We start from the raw sequence: 27595 nt of genomic DNA, 5'->3' as shown, positions 1-27595 counted from the left end.
ATCAGCAGCACTAAGGAGCCAGTGATCCATCTGAACCTCCCTATTCCACTGCAAACCAAAAACATTAGCATCTTTCTATTTACCCTTGTTGAACAACTGAAATAGAGCCACTTGCCTGCCTTAAGGACCTTGTAAGGACTTTAAATTTTGGCTTATTAGGTGTGAGATGAAGTATCCATCTGCTCAGTTAATCACTCCAACTCCTCTTTGCACAACACTTTCTTATAGTACTATACTTCTTGCATTTCACTGCTGTAAGAGTTGGCTGTCTGTACAAATCTATTTTCCTAAGCTCTGAGCTCCTAAAAACTTGATCTCTCTTTACCTTTAGAAGCACTTAACACAATATTTTACATCTATTAGTTTCTCATTAGTCTGCCTTTCTCAAGTAACCCCTGAGACCTACATAATTTTTTCATCATACAGTGAAGCCTGTGTATGATTTTCTTGTTTGTGGTACAACAGTGGAATCAGAAGTCTGAAGGAAATGGTGAAGGCTCAGAAAATGAAAGAATAACTCATCATATTCACATAGTTTAAATTTAGCAGTAATCATACAAAAAAAAAACAGCTGCAGCATAAGTCAATCTAGCTCCTACAAATTCCTTAAAAAGTTGTTCTGCAACTTCAGTGTGCTACAGAATCATACTCCTGAGCTCTGTAGAAATTCTGCTTCAGTTGGTGAAGCTCAAGCAAAAGCATATTTAATAAGCTCCCCAGGTAACTGACTGCACCTCTGAAAGTCACTGCCCTAGATATTTTGTCACCATGAAAATCTCAACTTCTGTTTTCAAGATTACTAGCAGACAACTCTATTGGGAAAACTAATTTTTAAATACAAACATATTTGGGTTGGTAAGTACTTGTTAACTGTCTGTTCATAGATGTACAGTGTGAGAGGAATTCAAAAGGATTACAAGAAATATTTTTCTGTTCTGAAGGAATAGTCTCACTGAAGAAGGTGGAAACTTATAAAGTGTGGTACCTAAGAGAATTCTCTACCTAAAAGCTGAACTGTAACAATATAAACTGCATTCTCCAGCTGACAAACGCAAGAGAATTCCAAAAGCAAAGATTTAGGAACAAAATAGTTTTAATTTCTCTGAGGTGCCATATAAAGTCAATGAACTATAATTCATGAAAAACATGCAAATTTGTGAGATTATAAACTCAAAATATGATTCGTTATTCTTATATTCTATTTTTTCTCCACTTTGTAAATTGTAAACCATGTTGTTTCTCTTGAAACTAAACATGAATGTGGATTTGTTTCTTTTTTTTTCCAGATGGTCTGACTGACTGTGTGGACCCTGATTGTTGTCAACAAAGTAATTGTTATGTAAGTCCTCTGTGCCAGGGCTCACCAGATCCTCTTGATCTCATTCAGCAAACCCAACCCATCTTCTCTCAGCACACTTCAAGACTCTTCTATGATCGAATCAAATTCCTCATTGGCAAGGATAGTACTCATGTCATTCCTCCAGAGCTCTCATTGGACAGCAGGTATATTTATTTATTCATTCATTCATTCATTTATTATGTAGAGAAGTCAGTGGGGGGTGAGAAAATAACAACACCTTCCATGACACAACAAAGTGTTAAATGACGCACTGAACTCAAGTGAGGGAAGAAAGTCAGGGCCTGAGCAATGGACAAACTTAAACCCCCGCAGTTCAGCTTCATGCTTCAGCAACACTTGCCAGTTACTCACAGGGTGAACAAACCTATTAATGCCCTTCTCCTCCTCCTGGTTTGATTGAGTTTCCCCATTCTACTGTAAAATGTTCCAAGTTATCATTTGGCTCTGCACGTCACATTTAAATTCAGAACGATAGGTCTGCATCCCGTGGTCTCAACTATGATAGATATATCCCTCCTGTCAATAAAGATTCAGGCCTTTTCCAAGAAAAGTAATTGAAAACAAGCAATCCAACTGTATTTCCTCTAAGAAAACACACGCATTTTTACTTGGGGCACCTTTGGGCAAAATAATTTCAATTCTGACTACACATGTAAATAATAATTCTTATAATATTTTATATCTAAATTGGACTTTTTAGGTTGCACATCACCTTAGACATATATCATTTTGTTTTACTCCACAATATCCCTGTGAAATAGATAATTGTATTAGGTATGGTTTATGTATGAGGACACTGAGTTTTAGATTAAATCATTTGTTCAAAATCACAGCGACAGCAAATTTGCACTGTACCATCACCTATGATCTTTCTGTTATATCACAGTTGTACCATTTCAATTTGTCCTTAAGTAAGTCTGGTGACATAGATCAAATTTATCCTAGGAAAAGGGCATTTGAATCCACATAAGAGACCTATAAAACCTATAAACTAAGTGACTTTTTAAAAATCTAGTTCAATTTGATACATTTCAGTGACATAATTTACAAACTCCAGTCCTTGTTAATGAACAACCTTTTTGTAGAATACAATTGAATGATATGAGATGGGCATTTTACTACACATAAACTGTTATTGTGCATTTGTTATGTGGCAGGCCTCACACTAAGCTTTCATATGTGTTATTTCATTTGATCCTCATAAAAGTTCTATATGGTACTATTACAAGCTCCACTTTTTAGCTGAAGAAACAAGAACTGAGATGTCAAGTAAGTGATTTGAACAATGTCACAGTCGATACAAGTTTGAACCAAGGAGTAGGGTTGAAAGCCTTAGGCCTAAACCCCCTGATCTGAGCCGCTTTGACTACATAGGAAGCCGGAGTGGCTGACCCTGAAAATACTTATAGTTCTGACTCTGGGGTTGCTTTCTCCAAACAGAGCTAGGACACTTATTGCCATAATCAGATAAGTCACTTTGCTGTTTTTGTCCTAAAATTGAGAGATAGCTGCAGTGGCAGAATGTGATAAACAAGGCTGACGTGGTGCTTAGCCAATCAGAAGCATTTGGAGCTAAATACAGTAACCTACAGGTGACTGAGTGTTCCAAGGACACACAAAAGTTAAATGATTGTCTATTCTTATGCATCCAAGGGAGACTAGACTTTATGGCTTTGTGAAAGCTGCACTGGCATGTGAGAGTACGTGAAACTCATGCCTTCTGTGCCCTGTGACTGAGAAACATCAGTGCGAACTTGCAACTTGCTTATGGTGAAATCTCTACCAAATTCAACTGAGTAATCATGTTTTCCTAAATACAATTTACCTTGTAGCTCAATTTCTTTCCTTCCTTCAATCTACTCAAAACATGACTACAAAGTAAAGCACATATTTTATGTGCCTTATATGACTTATTACTTTTTAATAATGTAAATAGGTGAACAGAAGCATTATTGATCTTCAGTGTCTAAGCATTTAATCACTATTAATAATGTAAAAGGTTTTTATAAATATGTAAAAACAAGAGTACATTAAACTAAATGACAGCAGTAATTTGCAAAGCTAGACATTTCACTCACCATCACTAATGGAGAAGTGCATTTAAAAAACAAAATCCAACCAGGGTTAGTGAAACCACTGACAGCAAGGTCTGGCCAAACTCATTTCTCTATTTTGTAACCACTGAGGGGCTGATCCCCACATCAATCCATGTCATCTATGTCAGGCATCTATATCAGAGGCTGCTTAAAATCAGACACAGATGTATTTTCCTTGGCTTGACCTTTAGAAATTAGAAGATGTAATATAAAAATTGAAATACTTTCCCTCTAGAAAATCCACAAAGCTTAGAGTCTCCAACCCATGGACATGGCATAGATGTTCAGGAGCTGAGGGCCAGCAGCCACTAAGGGTAGGACATATCACGCCTCTCAATCACACCACTCACTGTTGACTCTCCACCTGGCCCACTTCTCTAACTTGAATATCATGCCTGGCCCTGCTGGCATTTGAGCTCATGACCTCTCCCGTGTGTGTGTTTGTGTGTGTGTGTGTGTGTGTGTGTGTGTGCGCGCGCGCGCGTGTGTGTGTGTGTGTGTGTGTGGTCCTGAGAATCAAATCCAGGGCTTTTGCACAGAGCTACATTCCTGGCCTTTTTAGAGAAAATATCTCACTAAGTTGCCTAGGCTAGGCTTTGACTTGAACTTGTGATGTTCCTGCTTTGGCCTCCCAAAGTGCCAGGATGGCCTACACTATTTCTACATCTTTTCTTGGAAAGATCTCACGTATGTGGGGCAGGGCAGGGGGGTGGTGTTTTCTGGCGTCTTTCTCTGAGAGACTTTAAATACCTAATGTGTCATTTTACTTCAGTTTTAAACTCTTATGGTGATTTAAAAAGAAAAACAAGATGACTGAATATGAAATAGAACTGACATTAAAGGAACATAAGTTCCACCCTTAGTGACAGAACACTTGTGTACACCTCCAAAATAAATTAGTGTATACTCTGCCTTATACCTTAAGGTAATAAACTCCTGTAGGATAAGGGCTATTAATCTATGATGTTTTATATCCTACTAATCACTATATCAGGTAATCCAGATCCCACCACAGTAACAATAAGCCCATTTTATGAGAAGAATTTGTATGTGGATAGGCATTTATTTGATTATTACGTTTATCACTTAGAGTATGTGTTAGAACAGTGTGAAGATTTAAAAATCACAGCAGTGTTGCCTCTTCTGCCCACCACTGATGGAATGCTTAACATTAGTTGGAAAGCTCTAGAATTAAGTAAACTTAGTACAGCCCAAATCATACAACAGCACTTTAATAGCTTAAAAAAATGAAGAGGCTAATCGAGATGATGGTCCCTTCCAGTTCTAATTTTCTACGAATTTGCTGCATTTCATTTTCTTAGTTCATATTGGTGCATACATTGTTAATTTGAATTTTTTGCATTGCTTAATCTTAAATGCTGTGAGGACAAGGACCAAATCTAATTTATTCTCTTATTGTTTTGAATATCTACTGTTGTAGTCAAACTACATCAACTAACGCATTAAAATAATCTATTATAATTATATGTCATGACTCTGTGGGTCAGAACTTCAGATAAGACACAAACAAGATGGCTTAACTCTGCCCCCATGATATTTTGGGGCTCAGCAGGGATGCCTCAAATGGCTAGGGACTACAACAACTACACAACAGTTTAAAAACTCTTTCTCCACACAGTCTTATCTATTGGCTACTTGGACTTCCTGCTGTCATGAGGGCCAGCTTTGAATTTGTTAGAGATGTTTGTGACTCGGGGCTGCAAGAGTGAGTGTCCCAAGAGACAGGAAATGGAAAGTACCTATCTCTTAGGGCCTGGGCCTAGAAATCACCACAGGGTCATCTGTCTTTTGTACTATTGATCAAAGCACCCAAAGAGCTTGTCCAGATTCAGTAAGGACATATACCTCATCTCTGGATGCAAGAAGTATCAAAGAAATTTTTACCATCTTTAATCTACCATACAAGTATATCCCCAGATACTGAATACAATACCTGATATAAAGCAGATAAATATGAATTAATGAGTGAATGAGTAAGCAAATGGCTTGGCTGTACTGATTTTGAAGTGCAAGTACTCTGCTCGCATTGGCTAATGAAAAAGTCATTTTGTTTGCCTAGAACACGCAAAGTAGCATCTTATATAAGCCAATGCCTAAATGTAAAACCAGCCTAAAAGTAAGATTATAATTCTTCAATAGCAGAGGAGCTAAATACATAAGCAATGAAATGATAGTATAACAGTACCAAAATAATTATTCTTTATTTTTTAACTTACAAGACCTTCCAGCTGCTGTGGACTGCCAATAATTGACATAATTTATAACTTTGCATGAGCACCAATAAATATTTCTGCCTTAAAGAATCTAGATAATAAAAAAAGAATCTAGATAATAAAAATTTAGTACAATGAAAATGATAGAAAATAAAAAGCAACATCAAGAAGTCACAAAAAGCTATTTTGTGATTGCAAAGTAACTTCTAAGAAAAATGTCAGTAAGCATCATAATTACTCCAGTTCCCTGTATCCCAGCAATAACTCTTGTATGCATAAAAATGATTTCCAGACTCACACTTCATACTGAGGCTTTCATGGCACTAAAATGTCTCACTTGGAGGCATACACTCTCTGTATCTGTGTTATAATAAATTCTACCTATACTTCTTCACAGCCAAAAAAAATTAAAAGTCGGTGGGAAGACTGCTGTTAATCAACACACCTAGGTATTCATCATTATTGTCTCTCACTAGAAAACTGTAGAGAAGGGCCCCAAACAAATTAAAGTACCATGCCTCAAGCCTGGAATTCTTGGCAAATTCTACTGACCCACGCTCTCCTTCTACTTTACTATACCCCACTCGATAATAAAATCTTAATTCTTGTTCTTGATTAGTTATGATACCTGGTAATAGCCATAAGTACTTAACATAATTTGTTTAATAAAGCATGCTCTCTACACTCAGTTCAACTGGGAATGTATCCTATTTGACATTCTGTGAACAGAAAAAAACAAGTTTTTGACCCAAGAATGAGCTTAAAAGGGAAGGTTTCAAAAGATAATCATTGCTACAGAAGATGTTGATCTTAAGTAACTTGGCAGATATTAATAATTATTTTTAAGTAGATATTTTATTAAAAATTTAGTATTTCCAGAGTAACTGACAAATTTATAAGTCCTCAGAAGGAGATAGCACAGATGTCAGACTCCTCTGCCATTCTTAATGCCATATAATATCTTGATACTGAATCATTCTTCAAAAAACTAATGTGAATATATATATCCACTCATTCATCAAAAAAATATTTTTGTGAATCCACTCTATACTAAGAATTGTGTAGATGGATGTAAACAAAAGAAACATAGTTTCTTTAACCACAGAATTTAAAGTCTAATATCAGATTCAGTCAAATATCAAAATTTGATCATTTATGGCAAAATTTTATTTGATATCTCTCTCATTCAGATGTGGGATCTATACCTTCTTTCTTCTCTAGTAGAAAGCTAGGGCGAGGCTTAAGCTGGTGGCAAAGGGAGGCATAATCAAATCCCAAAATACTTGCACAGAGCAATTCTCAGGACCTTGCATGTGGACTTTTCAGGCGAACTCTAGCAGGCATTTGATAGGATGCCCTCTGTGTGACGTCAGTGTGAGAAATATACGAGAGAGACAAATGCCATTAAGAACTCCTTGTGGGGTGCTCTTCACAACAATCTGCCCTATGCTCTAGGATAAAATGCAATTTTATTTTTATTTTTATTTTTATTTTTATTTTTATTTTCTTCCCTTTTTACTTGACCCAAACTCATTCTGCGAAACCCTTTTTTTTTTACCTACCTCTAATAAATGTGAAGCTTTGCCACTATTTTTGCTAGTTTCATTCAGTTCTTTGTTCAGGACAGAAAAGGCCTAGAAATCATCTCTAACCCGAGACTCGAGCACCTTAGAATCTGGTAACACTTCCTCTTCAATCTGGACATGTGTATATGTATTTTGAATTATACTGTACCTCAAAAATATGAACCATATTATATGTTGATTAAAAATTTAAAAATGAGAAAAACATCTAATAAATACATAAGTAATTAAAATATTTGTAATTTGCAAATTGTTATGTGGTTCATGGAATACTGGGCTTCTAAGAAAACTTGGAGATCCTCAGGTCAGGGGTCTTGAATTCAACTGATTTTCTGGGGCTCACATGTAACCTAACTATATGTAAGACAAGAGGTATTCTGGCAGATAAAGTTATTAAACAGTTACACACTGAAACTGACCTGAAAGTTTTTAACAGTAACCCAGAGAAAGGACTGATTGATTCAAGTGAGCACAAAAAACTACTAAAATTGACACATGCAGGAGATTATTGATAACTTGAAAGAAAAATACGAAGCTTATTTGTACAGAGAACAGCTTAACTATATGGAAATAGTTTCATTTTTTGACATTTAGAGCTATAAACAATAGTTTATACAATTTAAAATGTTTGTACTAAACAAATGAATTTAAGATATAAAAACAATTATCAGAAAGCTTGCATTTACCACTATTAAGAAAAGATTCCCATTAATTACACTTTGCAGTCATGTTATGATAGATCCTAGTTTCTTTTCTTCTAAGATAATCCATGTTGAAGGATATTAATAGTTATTTTGCTTGAGATTGATGAATGTATGTTTCCTCGGTTCATTTCTTCCTTTCTTGATAGTTACTGTCCTAGTCTCCACAGGTTAAAGGGGACAATCATCTGTTCCGTATGCTGAGGAACACAGATAATAAGAAAAGAGGTAAACGTTAAGAAGGTATAAGCTCTGTCAAGTAAAATAAAGAACGGCCACGGTCAGAGAATGGCCAGTTGAAACAGAGTGGTCCAGAGAAGATTTTCTGAGGATGTACTCTAGAACAGAGTCCTTGTAGTCCTCATCTGTGTCCTAGATCAGTGATGGTGAACCTTTTAGAGCTTTCAATGATATGAACAGCCTACTGCAGCAAGTGAGCCATAGGTTCTTCACCACTGTCCTACATTATTTGGGTATGAATATTTCTTACCACCTGGGCTCTTATGTAGTCAATGTTCACACAAGCCGAAGCCTGCCACTGACCTTTCGGGGGCCCATTGTATTAAGATTCTGTGAACAGGGAGGTAAAACAAAGAAAGTAATTTCTCAAAGAATTACTACCTACTGGTCAATGTATCAGGTTTTACTAATAAATGGCTGGGATGCCTGCCCTCCAAGAGTACATTGAGAAAATTTGAATACCTTAGACAAACTGAATAAGCTCCACATAGATAAATCAGCAACAGTCCTAGACTTTAGTGTCGTGAAAGGAAAAAATAGAGTTTCATCAATTTGTTGATCCTAGATGGAATCCAATATTTAGAAACCAGTTAGTAATTGGGAGTTATAAAATAAACATAAGAAAAGCCTGTCTCTTAGAATATTAAAAAATAAAAGGGAATACAATTTATTCATAGAATTAACATTCATAGCTTTGTTTACAAGTAACCCTGAGAAAGTGTATAATATAATCATTTTGTAATTTTGTGCAAATTTGAATCCATATGCTTTGTGTTTAACTTTTCCATGAATCTGTTAAAGAATGCTAAATCTATTTGACAGTGGCAGACTTTTATGTATTTTTAATCTAGAGATATGAAAAGCATTATACCAAGTACACAATTACAGGTTGATAAACAAAGCAACATTTGCTGAATAAATTGAATAGACTCTTAAATCTATCTCTGTCCCAGTATCAATCCATACGGTTTGGCTTGGCCATGGTTCGATGTGACTCTGTCTTCCCATCTCGCTTTTCCTAAGCAGCTTCCTGTGTTGATTGCTTCTGCAGTTGTTGTCCTCAGTGGGAAATAAGGTGGTTGATAGTTGCTAATAAAGCACTTTGATCTTGGTTGTCTGATAGGTGTTACATGTGTGAAGACAGGATCTCCTGAATTTCAGACAACTTCTTTGTCTAATGCTAAAATTCAGGGAACACATGTTCAAGACACATTTAAAAATTACAAAGTGCTGAAGGTTCCCAGATTTATAGTGCTAACTAGCTTCTGAAATCAGTAGTCAACACCTAAAAGTACCAAAGAGAAAGAAAGTATGACTTTCACTTCTTTGCAAACTTTTTGGGCAAAAAAAGAATGAAAAAAATCAGAGCACAAATCTTCAAAAGTCTATTCAATTCATTATTTATATTTTGAAACCCAGATGTCCTGATAGGCTTAATAATTATACTTAGTAATACCGTAGTTATTTTCAACTTATCTCTGCATGTAAAGGTATCTTCTAATATTTTATCTAGCCCACTTACTGCTCATTTACAATAAAAAGTCAAAAGCCTCAAATTCTTATTATGTACCTCTCAAACATACTACATGCCGGCAGTGATTGTCTAGCTGGTTCAATCACATCATTTTGTCTCTAGAGAGGCCAGGGTCAGAACAAGTTTGGCAGAAAGAAGAGAATAACGTTCTGTAGCTCATCTCCTCTGCATACTATGCACAGAGAAAGTGCTCAGCAGTTGGTAAATTTCTATAGGTAATGATTTCCTATGGAGAGCACCATCTTTGTAGGTGAGCACTTTTATTTGGAGCCACATTATTTAAATATTGACTCAGAAAGAGCTGCAGTACAGCTAAGGTTCTTTAGAGTTCAGGTCAAAAGACCTTTATCAGTGTACAATTTACTAGCTGTGATAAGTTGAGCGAGTATTTTTTAATCTTCTTTAAGTCAGTGATTCATTTTTAAAAAGAGCCTAATAGTTGTACTTATTCAGGGTTATATGGACATTAAATGAAATAAGGTAAGGAAACTGGCATAATACCTGGCTCCCAGTAAGTGAAATATAGACGGGGGTGAGGGGGAGAGGCGAGCTGATTTGTCAGGGTAAAGAGAGTAAAGTCCAGTTCAAACAGTGGTCATTTTAGTGAATAATTTGATTTTTATAATGTCTTTATGAGGGAATGGGGAGAAGATGGCAAAAAGTCTTCTCCCCACTTTATTCAAGGAGCAAATGAAGCACAGAATAATTCTTCTTCTTAAAGTCACATTGGTGATTACTAGCAATGCAGAGCTAGAAAACAGTGGTGGATACAGCCAAGACACACTTTCCCCTTGCACAGGAAGACTAATACATGTCCAGGAAATAGCCAAGAAGGACCTGCCCTATGTTTAATGACTATCCATTATTCTCAAGGCAGATCCACGGAGAAGTGACAAGGAAGGTTAATGAGGTTAACAAAACCCGTAAGGCTGATTACAAAGATAAACCATTTGAGTAATGTGTAGAACAAGCAAAACGCAAACAAACCAAAAAAGGAAAGAAAAAAAACAGACTATTCAAGAGTTGCAAGGGCTTATAGGGCGAATATTTCAGGATTCAAATTCTGGACAAAAAATAATCATGTGTCTAAATGAAGCAAACTGGCACTTACGCAGTCCTGAAAATGTGACTGTGTCGTCAGTTTTCTTATTGCTTCAAAACACTTGATCTTTTTCCCATTACTTTGGGCATCTCAGGCAACCAAAGCAAGCGTACTTTTGACAAGCAATTACCAGGGCAGATGGGAAAATAGCAACCCTACCTCAGGGTGATTGCCCCCATTTTGTTTTACTTGAAACCATCACCAGCCATGAGGAAAATAATTCTGCTTAAAAAGCTATCTGCATTTTCAATAGCACCACCTTTCCTAGAGCCCTAGAATGTTGATGGGTAATGCTCCCAGCAGCTTTTAATGTTACCAACTTGGTAGGTGTTATTTATTTGGGTTAGTATCAACAGAGTAGGATTAAATCAGTCTGCTAAATTTAAGTAAAAACTAATGATATTTTACTGGGTTTGCACATGAAGAGTCATTGCATTCACATTTTTAGAACATGAAAACTGACTCATGCTATGACATTAAATGTTTTCATTGTGCTGTAACTGTTTAGGTAACATATGTCAAAAACAGCAGATGTTCTGTGGAAACCCCACCCCGATCTGGATATTAGAAACCTCAAAGGCATTTAAATTATGAAATATCAAATAGTAATGGCATGATTATATATAAAGGAATAATGGAGTGAGTGTGCATAAATTAAGCATTTGAGGAGGACTATTCACTCAGTCTTCCCAATTACACAGGTAATTTTTAATTCCCTGAAGTAGTCAATTATGAAATGAAACTCACACATTGAGAATGTCATAATGCACAGCCCAGTATGTTGGCTTCTATAAAATGAATTGCAAGGCATCTGTCACACAAGAATCTCAAAGTAGTCTCTGAAACCTTTGAAGCAGTGCCATGAGGATAGGCTGCGAGTAACTTAAAACTTTATATAAAAAATATTTGAGTTGAAATGCTATGAATCTTTCTCGAGAACATGCCGAGTACTTTAGTCACTGGGAAGGACACAGAGAGAAAACCTCGCACACTTTCTGCCTGAAGTGACTATCTAATAAGAAAGGCAGACAGATCTGTAACTGTCATCCAAAACACTCTATGACAAGTTCAATGATATGGGTACAAGTACTGTATACTACGAGTAATAGGAGTGGGGGACAAATTGACACTTATTTGAGACAGATAAATTTGGTTAAAACATATTTCCATTTTATGATCTCTGGATTTAAAAGGACCCCACAGTCATTTTATAGTTCTGCCACCACTGTGACATGACAGCTTCAATATGACTCCCCAAACCATAGTTGTTGAAAACCTTTTCTCAGAGGTTCATGTGGAAGAATTAAAAACTCATGTCATGGATTTCATAATGGCCAGATTGTGAACCAGTTTGTAGATTTGCCTGCTGTTATATGGTTTATGCTTCCTGCCTGCTTCCCCAGGAATAAAGACACATTAATTGGTTGATTATACTATGGCCCTGCTTTCAATAGAGCAGAAATTCTTAATGGTGGGCATTTAGACCAGCAGGATTAACCTACTTGGGAACTTGGTAGAAACATAAATTCAGCCAGGTGTGGTGGTGCATGCCTACAATCCCAGCACTTGGGAGGCTGAGGCAGGAAGATCACTGCAAGCTGAAGGCCAGCCTCGGCTACATAGTGAGATCAAGGCCAGCCTCTGCTGCATGGTGAAACCTTGTCTCATAAATAAATAAATAAATGTAAATTCTCAGGCCTCACACCAAACCTATTGAATCAGAAATTCTGGGAATAAGACCCAACAGTGTGTGTTTTTAAAACCCTACAGGTGATTCTGATGCCTGCTTAAGTTTGAGAATTTCTCATCTGTAGGAAAGAAGGATTATTAGGAAGTTCTGAGGACAAACACCAAAATCCCAAAATTGCACTCTAAAGACCCTTTTATTCATTATGTGATGACAGTGGATAACAGAAGTATCAAAAACACTTTGTCCCAACCACTCAGAGGTATTCACATTCCAGTGGGGCCCTAGAAGCAGCAGTCTACAGACCATGGTGCTAGGGTATAATAAGCTCATGGAAAATATGTCAGCGAAACTCTCAAACCACACCTCACATGCAATAGGGTTGGTTATCTCTCTTGAAATCTGCCTCCTGACAACTCATCAAGGAATTAACACTAGTGAGCAGAGGATTCACATGACTTCTTCCAGCCTGGGCCTTGTCAATGCTCTCTTGACCGGGATTGTCAACTTGTGAAGAGGGTTTCATCTGTTCCTATGAAGAAAACAGCCTAACCTGCCTACCTGCTGCTAGGTCCCCCACTGACTAGGTACTTGATTTTTAATGTTACCCTTCAAAGGTTGCTGATGCTCGTGTTAGCAACAAAAGCAAACAGCTATAACTTTCCTGACCCTGAGCCTCATTTTTTATGCAAGATTTTAATCAGAAATACAATGCAGGGCCGGGGATTTCGGTCAGTGGTGCCGCTGCCTGCCTTGCAAGCGCAATGTCCCAAGTTTGATCCGCGGTATAACCCGGGAAAAAAAAAAAAAAAAAAAAAAAAAAAAAAAGAAGAAAAGAAATACAATAAATTACGTCTTCTTTCGGCAATTTAGTTTTCAGCCTTGTTTTTCAAACCAACTTTTTTACTTAAGGTTAATGCAGTTGTCCGAGGTATTGAAAGAATATTGGAAATTTGACACAAATGACAAAAGACAACAAATAAGGAAAGAGGTAAATGGAACCACGAGTTGATTGGTGGCTAGGGATAATTTGATTATGCTATGAAAGTAACAAATACAGAATGAATTAAACCTCTTGCATCAGAGCAGTCTGACAAGCAGCTTGTTAGTTAAATAAGCCTCCCAGTAAAGTGTATTCTGACTTGCATTACTCAAGATGCCCTATTCTGTAGACCAAACTCCAAACTCCTGAAGGATTCGGCATTTCGTTAAAGTGGAGAAGCAATTCCTTTGGGGTTGCCGCTTTAGCACAGTGACAGCAGGTGGACAACTTGGCAGAAGCCTGTATTCTTCAAAAAATAGAAAAAGAGACACTTGTGAGGTGTGCTCTTCCCCACACATGTTTTTATAGTTGCACTGGACATGCCCACCTAAATTCAGGTTATCTTGCTATAACCAGCAACAGCAGACAGAGGTTCTTATTTTTAAAGATTCAAAGAAACAAAGCATCCCATCCACATCTGTGAATCAAAGGAGAGCCTCAGGCAAAAATGTAAAGCATGCAGTATCTGCCACTGAGAGTACACAAGCACACACACACACACACACATACACACAGCACATAACCAGTCCAAAAGATGATTATACAGGACAAATATCTGCTGGACACACGGGCAGGACCAGCTTCATGACAATGCACACAATAGCGTCTATTGTCTGGCTTGAAAGATTCTGAAGATTTCTCTCTACACTACCGAACTGAAAAGGTTTCAGAAAAAGACAGGTCCTCAAAGGACTACGACTCAGGTTGAGAGTAGTTTTGATGTGGCAAAAATTGAAGAGCTCAAGATGCTTCTCTGATACAAGCCAAGGACAGGCCAGGGAGGGCTGACTAATTTGGATGTGATTCAAGGAAACTGAGGACTTTCTGGGGTAGCAAACAGGGAGGCACCACAATGGGAATAGAAGAAAACACGGAAAGTAAGATTGTGGCACTAACAAAGACAGACCCCCACCACACACACTTCACTTCTCAGCGTGGCTCAAACCTTGGAAAGAAATGAATTATATAGGCTGCATTGGATCTGAGGAGGATAATCAGAACCGGTTATATAAATGGGAGAGAAATTACATTTTAGTGGCTGCGTGAATCAGGAAAAACAAGACAGATACAACACTACTGTCCACAATTAGGAAGAAAATTGAGTTTAGAAGCTGGAAGTCCACAAAATAGCAGCCGAGCTGAACACAAAGTAGCACAATACCATCCTTGCCCAGAATAGATATGAAGGTTCCCCGCAGCTATTTGGAGCTGGTAGAGGCTAGAGTAGTAAGAAGGCTGAAGAGCTTTCTTTTCAAAATGGAAAGTTTGCCTGAGAAGTAGAATTCCCCCCCTAGGTTTCTGCATGTAGTGTCAGTCAAGCTTACTAAAAATTAAAAACTGTATTTTAAAACTGTCCTAAAATTTAGACAATTTAGATGACTGATATTGGTAATGGATTACAGCAAATACTAATAATCCAGAAATAAAAAGAACTAAGAGTTATTCTCATGAAAAATGGATGTCAGGGAGTGTGTAAATAATGAGAGCCAATGCAGCAAGATCCAGGGATTCTTAGAACATTTAAAGTCTAATACATTACCAAGAGAGTTCAATACTGATAAATGTAGAATAATAAGTTTTATAGAGCTTTATCATATGCTGTAAGCTGGTGTGTGCATCATAAAATATGAGGAATAAAAAAGTAGGGGAGTTGAACGACAAGTCTGTGTGCATTATTTATGAATGATGAAGAGTGAAATTAATGAGAAGAACAGGTAGACAATGTCTTGAATAAAAATGAACTTTGATGAGTAGCTATCACACAAATATGTGTGCTTCATAAAATATGAGGAATATTAAGGGTCAGAAGAACCAAAAGGCAAGTCTACTCAGAATGAGATACAGAATGAAGGAAGAGAGGACTACAAAGGAAATGTACAGAATAATGATGACTTTTATGAGACTTTCATTCACCAGCCTGGATCCTTCGTAAATATAAGCTATACAGAAAATAAAAGAGCAGCAAAAAAAAAAAAAGAGACAGATCTGTGTTTGTCATAAAATATGAGGAAATAATACCAACTAGGCTTGACAAAATAAAAACCAAAATAATTGAGCCTAGTACAGCTGTGGAAAGATAGAACGTCTAGATTAATGTGTAAAAATAAAATGAGTGAGTGTAGAATTTATCTTTCAGTAGGGATTCAGCAAGCACCTAGGTCGGCATTATTTTCACAAAAGCCACCTTGTTAACTGGAGGAAAAATGGCAAGTTTCCAATTAACCCTAACCCTAACCCAAAAGAGCCAACAGTATTTGGGGCTGAACTTATTTCTAAGAGATTTGGCTCCACTAACACACACTCTTCTCAGCCACTCCAGCTCCGATTCTTATGTAATTTGTAACAGGCTCCCACAGCTTATTTTCACTTAATATATACCCATTTAAATTATTCAATATTGTTGTGTAAAGACCTCTAAATGTTTACTGGGTATAACAAAAGATGTCGTTTATTTTCATTTCTTGTTACATTAGACTTTGAACCTGGTATCAAATTTGTCAGGATAAGTTCAAAATCCAGAACTCAAAGACTTCAAATGTCTTTTCTATTACAACAAATAGCACTTTGAAATGATACAGACTGGGAAAATTAGACTTGGCAAAGCAAGTATCAGTATGCCATTTGCATGCCATTCAGCACTACGTTTTTCATAATTCATTAAAAAAGAGAGCTACCTAAAGGTGTAGGGAAGGTGTGATACGTAGGGGAAGAACAAAAAGGGAAAAGAAAAAAATGTGAGAGAATGAAAAGATGAAAATAAAGTGTTTGTAGATGGGGAGGGGAGGAGGGGGTGAAGGGAGGGCAGAGGTAAGGGGAAAAAATGAGAATCAAGACTGTATCCCTAAATGTACCAATAAACTCAATAAAAAAAAAAAAAGAGAGCTACCGATCTATATTAGAGAACTAGGAGTGTTGGTCTTGAGCTCAGAACATACACAAGCACTAATAGCAATAATTATACTAACTTACCTTTGTGTAATATTTAATGGCTTATAATTTGCGTTACGGAGAGGCCTGAGATAATTCATCATAAATCCTATTAGCATAATTTATAACCAATTCCTTTGATTGCAATAGAATTGGTTATGAGGTTTATTGACTAAAACAAACTCTAACTGGTAACTCTCCTGCTTACTCTCAGGTATTTGGGGTTTTTTTTGTTTCGTTTTATTTTGTTTTGCTCTGTATATTTCCTCAAATGATCTTTGTGACCATGAGCTTTTAGATACTTGCTTTGACTTTCTGATAGAAGAATATATAATCCAAGGATGAAATTACAGTGGTAAGGCTACTCTGAAAAGCCATATTGGCTTAAGTAACCTGTCCCTTTTTAAAAATCCAAGATTGAGCTGTCCAGAATATCCTGAATCCCAGATGGTGAAAAACTGACTTTCACGCACTAGGAAAAATCAGATCTTGTTCAATCTCCCTTGACCCTGTCAGTTCCAGCTATAAAATGCATGGCCAAGAGCTCTGAGCTGCCAAGACTAGGACTGAACTCTGATGAAAAAAAAAAAAAAAAACTAGCCATGCCCTCCACTCCCAAATAACAGTAGATCAATGAAAAATCTTTGCTTGGAAGTATCTCCAAGTCCTCTTAACTGCCAAATTCCTGGAATTTGTTACAGCTTATCAACCAGTCTAGACCAAAAAGTAATAGATATTATACTGAACTATGTCCCTGACAGACAGGTCTATTTAGGGGCTGTTTTAATGGAATCTCATTCTATGGCAAGGATGAGACTCATTAGTTTAAAGAGGAAATGTTCTGCAATATTTTATTTAAATGAAGCAAAAAATCAGGATGCCATAGTAAAAGATCATATCTCCCATGTAGACTTAACTTGTTCAGCCAGCTCAGTTTGTTTGGTTGGCTTTTTTCTAAACAAAACAACTAGGCATGTATGTGTCACTAGCCTTAAAAACATTCATACATTTGTATGTAAATCCACACAAAATAACATAACAAGTTGGTAACTACTGATTACATCTAGTGAGAAAGCCAGGAATAAAAAGAGAGAGGTGATAAACAGGAATTTTAGTCATAGCTATAATGTACTTATGTCTTAACTCATGTAACTATCTTTGATAAGTGTCCTTCCACAAAAGAAACAACTAAATTTCCTAAAGCAAGTGGTAGTTTAAGCAAGTTATGAAGTACCATTTTAAGGATATATTATAAAGTAAAAGAATTATAGGTTAAGGAATTTCTAATTATACTGGGTGATGTTGATAATATACTATTAACCTAAATATATCAAAATTAAGAAATATACCTAGCATGATCCCAACTTTGGCAGATTAAAATGTACATATCTGCCCTAAAAATATTAGTACTTAGTACTGGTTGGTGAAATTATTGTTTTCTTAGATATAGGTGACCATTTGCCAACGCTTCTACAGCTTGGCATCTAGATGCTAGTTTCATCATACTTTCTCATTTGCTTTGCGTTTTTGTGTTTCAGGCGTGCCTGTGTAATTCGAGGCCAAGTGGTGGCTGTAGATGGAACCCCTCTTGTGGGAGTGAATGTCAGTTTCTTGCACCACAGCGATTATGGGTTTACCATCAGCCGGCAAGATGGGAGGTATGTTAAAATTGCTTCTGATCATTGTAGAAGCCAACTATTGACATTTAGCCATGGATAAGTCCAGGACTCAAGGCATACAGTGAAGCGGAGCATGATGCCCATGCCTGTAATTCCAGCACTTTGGGAGGCTGAAGCAGGAAGATCACAAGTTCAAGTTCCATCTAGATTATGAGGCCCTGTCTCAAAATAAAAGTAGCTAGGGATGTATCTCTATTGTAGAACACTGGGTTCAATCCCCAGCACCAGGCAAAAACAAAGATACAGTGATAGCAAGTCCATCTTTCTTTAGTTGTATCTAGAAAAGACACTGGTGATACTTCTTCCCTCATTTTTGTCTTAATCTTTCACTGTCATTCTCAAACCTGCCTGCTATTTGTAAAGTCTTGTACACTTCATCCAATTCCATCTGTAAATTCAATCTCCAATTTCAGTGAGATGATGCAGATAATAAATAGGGAACTATGGAACACTTGGGCTGTTCTTCCACAACAGGCCCAAAATATTTCAGAAGTGAACATGTCCACAATGTTTTTAGAAAAATTCAAAATTTAACATTAATTAAGAGGTTTCTTTCTTTCAATGTGTCCTCCTTAGGCTTCCTATTTGCCCAGTGACTACATCCGATTGATGAGCATGGTCAGTCTATAACGGTAATGACTTAACCTGAAGCACCAACCATCCAGGACTTCTCTAGGTTTTCTGAGACCTGGGAAGCAAACCCTCTGAATAAAACCTTTTCATTATGGAAAAGGACTTACTTGCAAAAACATTTATGTTGCTGTCATTTAGACAGACATTTGTTCAGAATATTTGAGTTAATAGGCCCATGTGTCCATCTTAAAGGTATTTATGACTCTCAGGAACACTGTAATAATGGCCTTGAGGGGCCCTGGTCTCGAGGTGGCTACCCTTGATGTGTTGTACACATAACAGATCACTTCAGTAATCTCAGAGAAGGCCTGTTAACTTAGAGCTTTATCACACTCTGAAAGACTGTCTCATTTCAAGAACCTTCAATCAAACCTTATTAGTCCTGTTTCAGAAATGCTAATTATTCAACTTGGACTGTTGAATTTATTTTTTCAGCAGCCTATCAAGAAAGTGCTTGTAAAAGAATAGTTAAATAAGAAAGAGTTTGAACCTGCCTAAAAAAACTGTTTTTAAGAACTGTATTATTTGTATGTAAATTATATTGCTAATACTAATCAGTCACCTCTTCTCTATAGCAATCTCAGTGAAACTACTTTGGTACCATGTAGTCTAGATAAATAGAAAGATGACATTTCCAGTCCAATATTCCATAATTAGGGCTCTTTGTTAAGTTAAATGGGCCTTTCTCCCAATTTAATTAAGTGATAGAATTTTGGTAGTTCACTCACCAGTAACTGATATACAAAAGTAGCCTCTCATTTGCCAGCATCTTCAACCAATGTGCCATAAATTGATAAATTGATTATTTCTTCAAATAGAATATGCCCTCTGAGGCACTGACTTCTCATGACTTCCTGTGGAGAACTGACAGCCTTCAGATTTTTGTTGTTGTTGTTGTTGTTGAAGCTGTTGTTTTAGTTTGGATACAAAGCTTTCTGTGAATTATTTGATATTTACAGAAGAAGCAAAAAGAATCTTGATGTGCAGAAAGTCTCCAAGTTTCTGCTCCATATTACAAGGAATATTAAAGAGGGTAATTTTTATTGTTATTTTTCTGTCTTTAATCTTAGTAAATTCCTAAGACCCTCCTCTGCTGATCTATCTGTGAGTAAGTTTATGTATATGGCAGATAATAGCTAGAGTACCCTGGCAGTAACTCTCGTTTCAGGTTCTATAAAGGTATAAGTGTTCAAAATATATGGTGCAAATTCCAACCAGATTGTCCCACTGTTATTTCTTGGACATAAAGTGACAGGATGGAGAGAGTTTCCAGTTACATATCTCTGCTCATGGCTACCTTGGATTAAGTACATTTCAAATGTACAAATGACAAAGGAAACATACCAGAGAGTAAAAGAATAAAGAAAAACTGATATTAGCGTACAGATACCTAGTAGGCAAGGTTTGATACGTGTGGTGCCAATGAGGTTTTTTGTCTACAAATATCAATCCCACCAGTCTATTTCAGTGCTTATAATTCTCACCAGTGGTATCACTGTATTGGATTAAACTGTCAGCTCTCTCAAAGTCCATGTCAAATGCAAAGATTTTATGTGGAACACTGAGCTGTTTACACCCACTGTTTGTCCCGTGTTTACTCCCAGTGTTTATCAACCACTTGCTGATTGACAGCTTTCCTTAGAGAACCAGGAAAAGTGTGGGCCAAAGTGATGTACACGAGGCAAAAAGAAATATGGTCGTGGAAGCCTGAGTCCTTTAAAAGTGTGATGATTAGGTATTGAGCTAGGCAGAGACCAGCATAGCAGAAAAGCAAAGGCAAGTCTTAAGGAAAAATAAATATTTATGAGTCTTTTGTATACCAAACATTTTTATTAATGTCATTCTATTTGTATCCTGACAACAACCCAATGAAGTAGATATTATCATCCTCCACACTCGGAAGATAAGAAAACTTCTCCAGATTAACATATCTAGTATGAATAGAGCTCAAGATGTGAACCCAAGTAACCCGACTTATATCTTCATTTTAGATATATAACTGGTGCTCAGTAAAGAACTGAAAATGAACTATTTATAAATATTCTGGCTAATGATATGAAAAATAGGTAAAATAATGGTTTTCTTAGAAGGTTCTTGTGAAACATTAAATGTCTCAAGACTTTTCTTCTGAAGATTGGAATATGAAAAGACAGTTCCCTGTGATCTTTCTCAGTGCAAAAATTTGTTCATTGATAGATACCATAAGGCATTGTATAGGATACAGCAGTCTTCCATCTATGGACAGAACTGATTTGATGTTATACAGTGACAATATCCAACAAATATTCTCCCTTGGGTCTTTTATAACCACTCTCATATGACTTGAAAACCTATTCTTAATGATCCATGCAAATGGGGGTGATTTGTGATAGGAAAAATGCCAAGGGATTAGTCATTCAGAGAGCATTCTGTTTGATGTTAAAATGGTTTAGATGGATATTTGGCTACAGATCCACCCTGTACCTCCATGCCAATTAATGAGTAAGCCAGGCATTTTTTACTACGTATAACAGCAAGGTGGGAAGAGAAGTATATCATGCAAGACTCTCCAGGGAAATAGAAAAATAGAACATATAAAAAGTAGGAGAGAGATATTGACTGATTTCAATTTATTTCAAGGAACTGGCTTACATGGTTGCGGGGGCTGATATGTCTGAAATCTGCAGAGCAGGATGGCAGATTGATAACTCTCAGAATGTAGTTCACGCAGCAGTCTTGAAGCAGAATTTTTTTCTTACTCAAGGAGACTGCAGTTTTGCCTTAAAGCCTTCAACTTATAGTATGAGATGAGACCCAAATGCATTGCTGAGGATATTCTCCTTTTCTTAGTGTCAACTGGTTGTATATATTAACTACATCTACAAAATACCTCCACAGCAACACCTACATTGGTATTTGGCTGAATAAGTACCATACCCTAGCCGAATTGAGGCATAAAACTAACCAACAAAAGCCTGGGAGAAGTTCCAAGAAGAACTTAAATAGTATCTGCTCATGGAGATAATCAAGAGCTGTCCTATAGTTAATTTGAACTACAAAAAAAGAAAACTATACAGTAAATTTAGTAGGACAGTGTATCTGATTTGAAAACATTAACCTTTGTTGAGTCCCTTCTGTATATTTGACCTTTAAGTCTTTACCTCATTTATTCATTTGCAATAGTAGCTAAGAGATATGTCATATTCACCCCATTTTACTAATGAGAAAAATGCAATTCATGGAGGTTAAATAACTAGCCCAAAGACACAATGTTAACATGATAGCACTGGGATTCAAACTCATATATATATATATAACCTTTGTTGAGTCCCTTCTGTATATTTGACCTTTAAGTCTTTACCTCATTTATTCATTTGCAATAGTAGCTAAGAGATATGTCATATTCACCCCATTTTACTAATGAGAAAAATGCAATTCATGGAGGTTAAATAACTAGCCCAAAGACACAATGTTAACATGATAGCACTGGGATTCAAACTCATATATATATATATAATAGTATATCCAGAAGTAGAGAATAATTCTCAAATACATATGTGGGGGTTTTTTGGATAGTTTAGTTTTTGTGTTTCTTCTTTGTTTTTAAATAAATGACCAGTTTGATTTTAAGGAGTTAGGAGTCAGTGTTTGGGCAAAGCAAATAAACTTGCCAAAGGACAAGGTAGAATGTGAATGACAAGAAAGGTTTGACAAGCAGTGTCAGTTTCTTCCCTGATACACTTGCCTTATTCTGCTCCCATATTATCATGAATTCAACCTCGCTGTCTTAAACCGTAAGATAGTTGGTGTTTCTTTCTTAGTTCAAACCTAGATGATTTTCTATAACTAATGAATTTCTGAAATCCTCTTTTTGGAAGCAACCTTAATATTATAGCTAGTTCACTAAAAAACACCAATAAGAAAATAGCATTATCCGTCCTTTGTTACGGTCCATTTATCTTTATCTGAAAGATTTCTGCAGCAAGAAATGATTGGTAATACTGTAATAAATATAATAAATGTAATGTGAAGGGAGTGATGAGATGTCCATAATTAAGTCTGATTCCCTATCAGGGCTTTTTATCATTGAAGATGTTTTTTACTGAAAAGTCTTTTTTTTAACAAAAGGAAATACTTACATCGGTCTTCTGTGGATTTACATTGCTTTGAATATTAGGAAGGGAACATGATATTGCACTTTACCTATTATTTTTATGGTATAATGATAATAACTTATCATTATTCTACTTTTACACAGTATTTTATCTTTTTCAATGTTCTCAAGTACAGCATTTCAAAGACATCATTATACTTAAAAGAGAAGTAAGGTAGAACCATCTAGGGGAGAATGAACTGAAATTTGAGCCTTTTATGCTCTGGTTTAATAGCCTTGTGAAAGACCACATCTACAGATGAACAGAGACGGATTAGAGAAGTAGTCTTGCTTTGTCAGAGATATAGAAGGAGATATCAACAGAGATAAACAGAGTCCTTTATAGGTTGTATTACAAAAGGAAGCCAAGAAACTTTGTACAGCCAGCCAAAAATTCTAAATATAGGTTTCAAAGCAGAATAAGGATCCAAAGAGGGTTGTAAGGTGTGAGAAGTTCATGTATGTTATAGTTCAACTTGTCCCCTGAAAATTTTCCTCTGTTGGTTTCTTTCTCCAAAAGTTATTTCAAAAGTTTTTGACATTATGTTTATGACCCTGAACAAATACTTAACCTTTTGATTCTTTACTTTTTATATTACATTATCAAAAAGTTTTAATATTAATGTTTTATTATTTTGCAGATATTTGGCATTTATTCATTCTGTTTAAAATTTACAAATATAAAGTAGTAGTCTTTGTCTCGAATCCGTCTTTTTCATACACTCATTTTAAAATGTCTTTATTTTTATGACATAGTAATTATACATAATTCTGAGTATAGTGTGATACATCAAATTTTTAAATGAATAATGCATTGTATTATAGTTGCTTCTGAACATTAGATGATCATCTTTCTGTTATTTTGAGCACGGGGAACAGCAGTGGCAATTTGGCTCTATAAAAATGACTGCAACGGTGTTTAAGATAGCATTTAAATTGGTTTATGAATTCTGAGCAAATATTAACTGGTGGTATGGAATTTCTTCTCAGAAGTCTACTGGAGGGGCTGGGGATTTGGCTCAGTAGTTCTGCCGCCTGCCTCGCAAGGGCAAGGTCCAGAGTTCAATCCCTGGTACCAAAAAAAAAAAATCAACTGGATGATGAAAAGAAGTCATCCATGGAATGAATATTTAGCTAGAGTAAATTTATTAAATAGAAGAGACTCACAAAAGAAGTAAGGAAATTAAAATTCATCTCTGTTTAACTATAATTTTATTTTGGCTCCCCATTTGGTTGACACTCTTTTTTTGTTCCTTCTCAGCTTTGACCTTGTAGCCATTGGTGGTATCTCTGTCATCTTAGTCTTTGACCGATCACCTTTTCTGTCTGAGAAGAGGACACTCTGGTTGCCTTGGAATCAGTTTATTGTGGTGGAGAAAGTAACCATGCAGAGAGTGTTATCAGACCCACCATCCTGTGATATGTCCAACCTCATCAGCCCAAACCCTATTGTGCTTCCTTCACCACTCACATCATTTGGAGGGTCCTGTCCAGAGAGGGGCACTATTGTTCCAGAGCTTCAGGTGAGTGTTGAACTCTGAAGGTGTAAAGACATAACATCATGTGGTGCCCAACAGTGTATAATGACTAAATTTCTTTTCTTACTAGCTTCTTGTAGCCCTTCATGTCTCAGAAGATTTCGGATGTAGTCTCTTCATCACACATTTGCAAGAGAATTGACCAGGGCATTAGGGCACTATCTGGCCACGGAAAAGTAAAATAAAGTAGCTGTCCTGAGAATTAAATCTCCAAACTTGATCTAATGAATATTGTGCTGTAGAGAACAAAGCTAGCTGGCTCAGTAATGATAACAGTATAATCAAGCTGGGGATTTCGCTCAGTGGTGCCGCCACTGCCTGCCTCGTAAGAGCAAGGTCCTAAGTTTGATCCCCGGCACTGAAAAACAAAAACAAAACAAAACAAAGCAAAACCAGAGCTCTTAAAGGCCTGGTCCAAACGGTGTAATCAATGAACTTGGATTGTTTGTGGTTCTGAAAATAAAACTCTTAAAGAAACCTCATTTTCTTCCATTGTATAGTTTGCATCCATTATCGTCGCTCCTAGAAGCCGTGATGATTCTTCTATTTAGATGTGTTTAGTAAAGGTAGTTTTCAAGACTGCAAGATTTTTTGAAGCCTTTGAAGAAAAGTGTTTTTGAACCTTTACATTTTAGCATTCCTGAAAATGCTTCCTTTTAATCTTTTAACTTTATTTTTTACTAGTACATGTTTCATATATATTGGTCACATTCATTATAGAGAGTTTGTACCTGTACATAAAATACCTTCCTTTTTTCCCATTCCCCTCCCTTCCCTTCAACTCTTTTTCTCCTCCCTATTTACACAAATTTGTTTCCAGTTTTGTTGTTGTTTTTTTTTCAGCTTTAATTGAGTTTATTGGTACATTTAGGGATACAGTACAGTTACATTCATTGTTGGGATCTTGTACCTCTACATGACAGGTCTTGATTCTCATTTTTTCCCCTTGTCCCTGCCCTCCCTTCACCCCCTCCTCCCCTCCCCATCTACAAACACTTTATTTCCATCTTTTAATTATCTCACATTTTTTTCTTTTCCCTTATTACCCTTCCCCTACCCGTCCCACCTTCCCTACACCTTTAGCTCCTTTCTTCCCATTTCTCAATGTCAGTAATCTTATTAGGATCTTCTGTATTATTGCAGATTATTCACACCAGAGAAACTATTTGGTATTTACACATGTGTAAATACATGTGTATTTACTTATTTATTTCACTTAGGAGTATATCTTCAATATGTATCCATTTTCCTATGAATGAATCTATTTTCTCGTTCTTTATGGCTGAGTAGTATTCCATTTTGTTTCCAGTTTTTTCTTCCATTCTCTTTTTTCTTTTTCCCTTCCTTCTCTTCCCCTTCCCATTTGAACAAGTTCTTTCTACTTCCCAATATCTATCCTCCACTGTGCTCTTTATTTACCCTTTGAATTTTTCACACAAGAAAATGCAATATTTAAACTTGTGTGTCCAACTTATTTAATTTAAGATTATGGTCTGCAGGTGCATTCATTTTCCTACAAATGATTCAAGTTTATCATTCTTTATGTAAGAATACTATTACCATTGTATATAAATACCACATTTTCCTCACCCCTTCATCTTTTGATGGGCATATGGGCTGTCTCCAAGATTAGGTATTATAAATTGTGCTGCTATAAACATGGATATGCATATATCACTGTGGTATGATGCTTTTAACTCCTTCAGGAAGATACCTACACCAGAGACAGCTGGGTCAAATCGAATTTCTAGTTTTAGTTTTTAGAGAAATCTCCATGCTGATTTCCATGGTGGTTATACCAGTCTACAGTCCCACCAGCAATGAGCATTCAATATTGTCATTTCAATATTAAGTCATTCAAGTAGCCATAGTGCAATTCCCTCACCAGATCATACAAATATTTTAATGAGATTTAAATTTGGAAAATATCAAAATGGAATCCTCAGTCTTACAGATCCAGAATCAAGAAGTATACTAAAAAAAAAAGAGGTAAATGGAATTGATTTTTCTTCTGTCACAATATCCTTACCCAGACAATACCATTTAGGAGTCATTTAAATATAATGCTCTATTGGAAAAGCAGTCCAAATGTTGCTCCTTTCAGACTTTTCTTTAATGAATAAAAGGAGAAAACAGAAAATACATCAGTGATTGTGTTTGACTGGTCTTCCAATTTTTTCACAGATGTCATTGGGAACTGTGGGTCTTCTTTTACACAAAAGTTTTAAACTTAACTAGGATTCCATGTTTCTTAGAGAAATGAAATGCTAAGGTGGTGGTTGTCATGTTATCTTTTACTGCTATTCTTTTTTTTTTAACCTGAGAAGACAGTGAACTACTCTAGTATTGAATAGCTAATGTATAGGAAGCAAAACTGTGTAAAGGGTACACAAGGGAGATTGGGTCCTTGGAGACAATGGAATAACCAAACCCCGAGGACATTCTGAGATGTCATGGATTTAACAATCTGTCTGTTAACAACTTTCCTCACAAATTTGGAAAAAATAAGAGGGGACAATATTCAGAGGTAACAATGAACAAAGGCACAAAAATATAAACACTACCTATGTCACTTTAAATATGTTAAATAGAATAAGCTTTTTCTTCTGTTTTTTGGTTTTGTTTTGTTTTGGTACCGGGGATTAAAGTCAGGTCCTTTTGCTTGTGAGGCAGGCAGCAGAACCACTGAGCTAAATCCCTGGCCCCAAACTTTTCCTTCTGATGTCCCATTTTGAAACATGAAAGTCCCAGAACAAATTCTGTCTTAGTTACCTCTTTTGGCCATTTAACTCCATCTGTAATAATAAACAAATAAGTACTAGCAATTAATCAAAGAAACTAAGTGATATTTTCCCTTTGTGGCCAACATTTAATATAGAATTCTCAGAGGAATTAGTAGGAGTTATGTGCTTCTCCGTCACAGGTGCCAATTTAAAGAAAATTGTTCCCGGTCATTGGTAGATATAGACACAGAGTAAAGTGTAAGACAGTTTTGTTTAAATTTTTAAATTTTAAATTTTTTTTTTATTGAGTTTATTGGTACATTTAGGGATACAGTACAGTTACATTCATTGTTGGGATCATGTACCTTTACATGGCAAAACTT

At 36.3% G+C, this 27595-nt stretch overlaps 1 protein-coding gene across 1 annotated transcript in view; it reads left to right on the top strand.

The window, feature by feature from the left end:
• Positions 1-27595, top strand: part of Tenm1 (teneurin transmembrane protein 1) — a 788119-nt gene that overhangs the window by 625459 nt on the left and 135065 nt on the right. The window contains exons 17-19 of the mRNA XM_010608026.2: positions 1287-1503; positions 18046-18165; positions 24213-24474. Of these exons, the coding sequence (XP_010606328.1) occupies positions 1287-1503; positions 18046-18165; positions 24213-24474 (599 nt within the window). The remainder of the gene's footprint in view (positions 1-1286; positions 1504-18045; positions 18166-24212; positions 24475-27595) is intronic.

Source organism: Fukomys damarensis, unplaced genomic scaffold (assembly GCF_012274545.1).
Source record: "Fukomys damarensis isolate Sample0158 unplaced genomic scaffold, DMR_v1.0_HiC HiC_scaffold_39, whole genome shotgun sequence".
NCBI classification, from domain to species: Eukaryota; Metazoa; Chordata; class Mammalia; order Rodentia; family Bathyergidae; genus Fukomys; species Fukomys damarensis.
The sequence above is the reverse complement of the archived record's forward strand: the minus strand, read 5'-3'. Positions and strand labels throughout refer to the sequence as shown.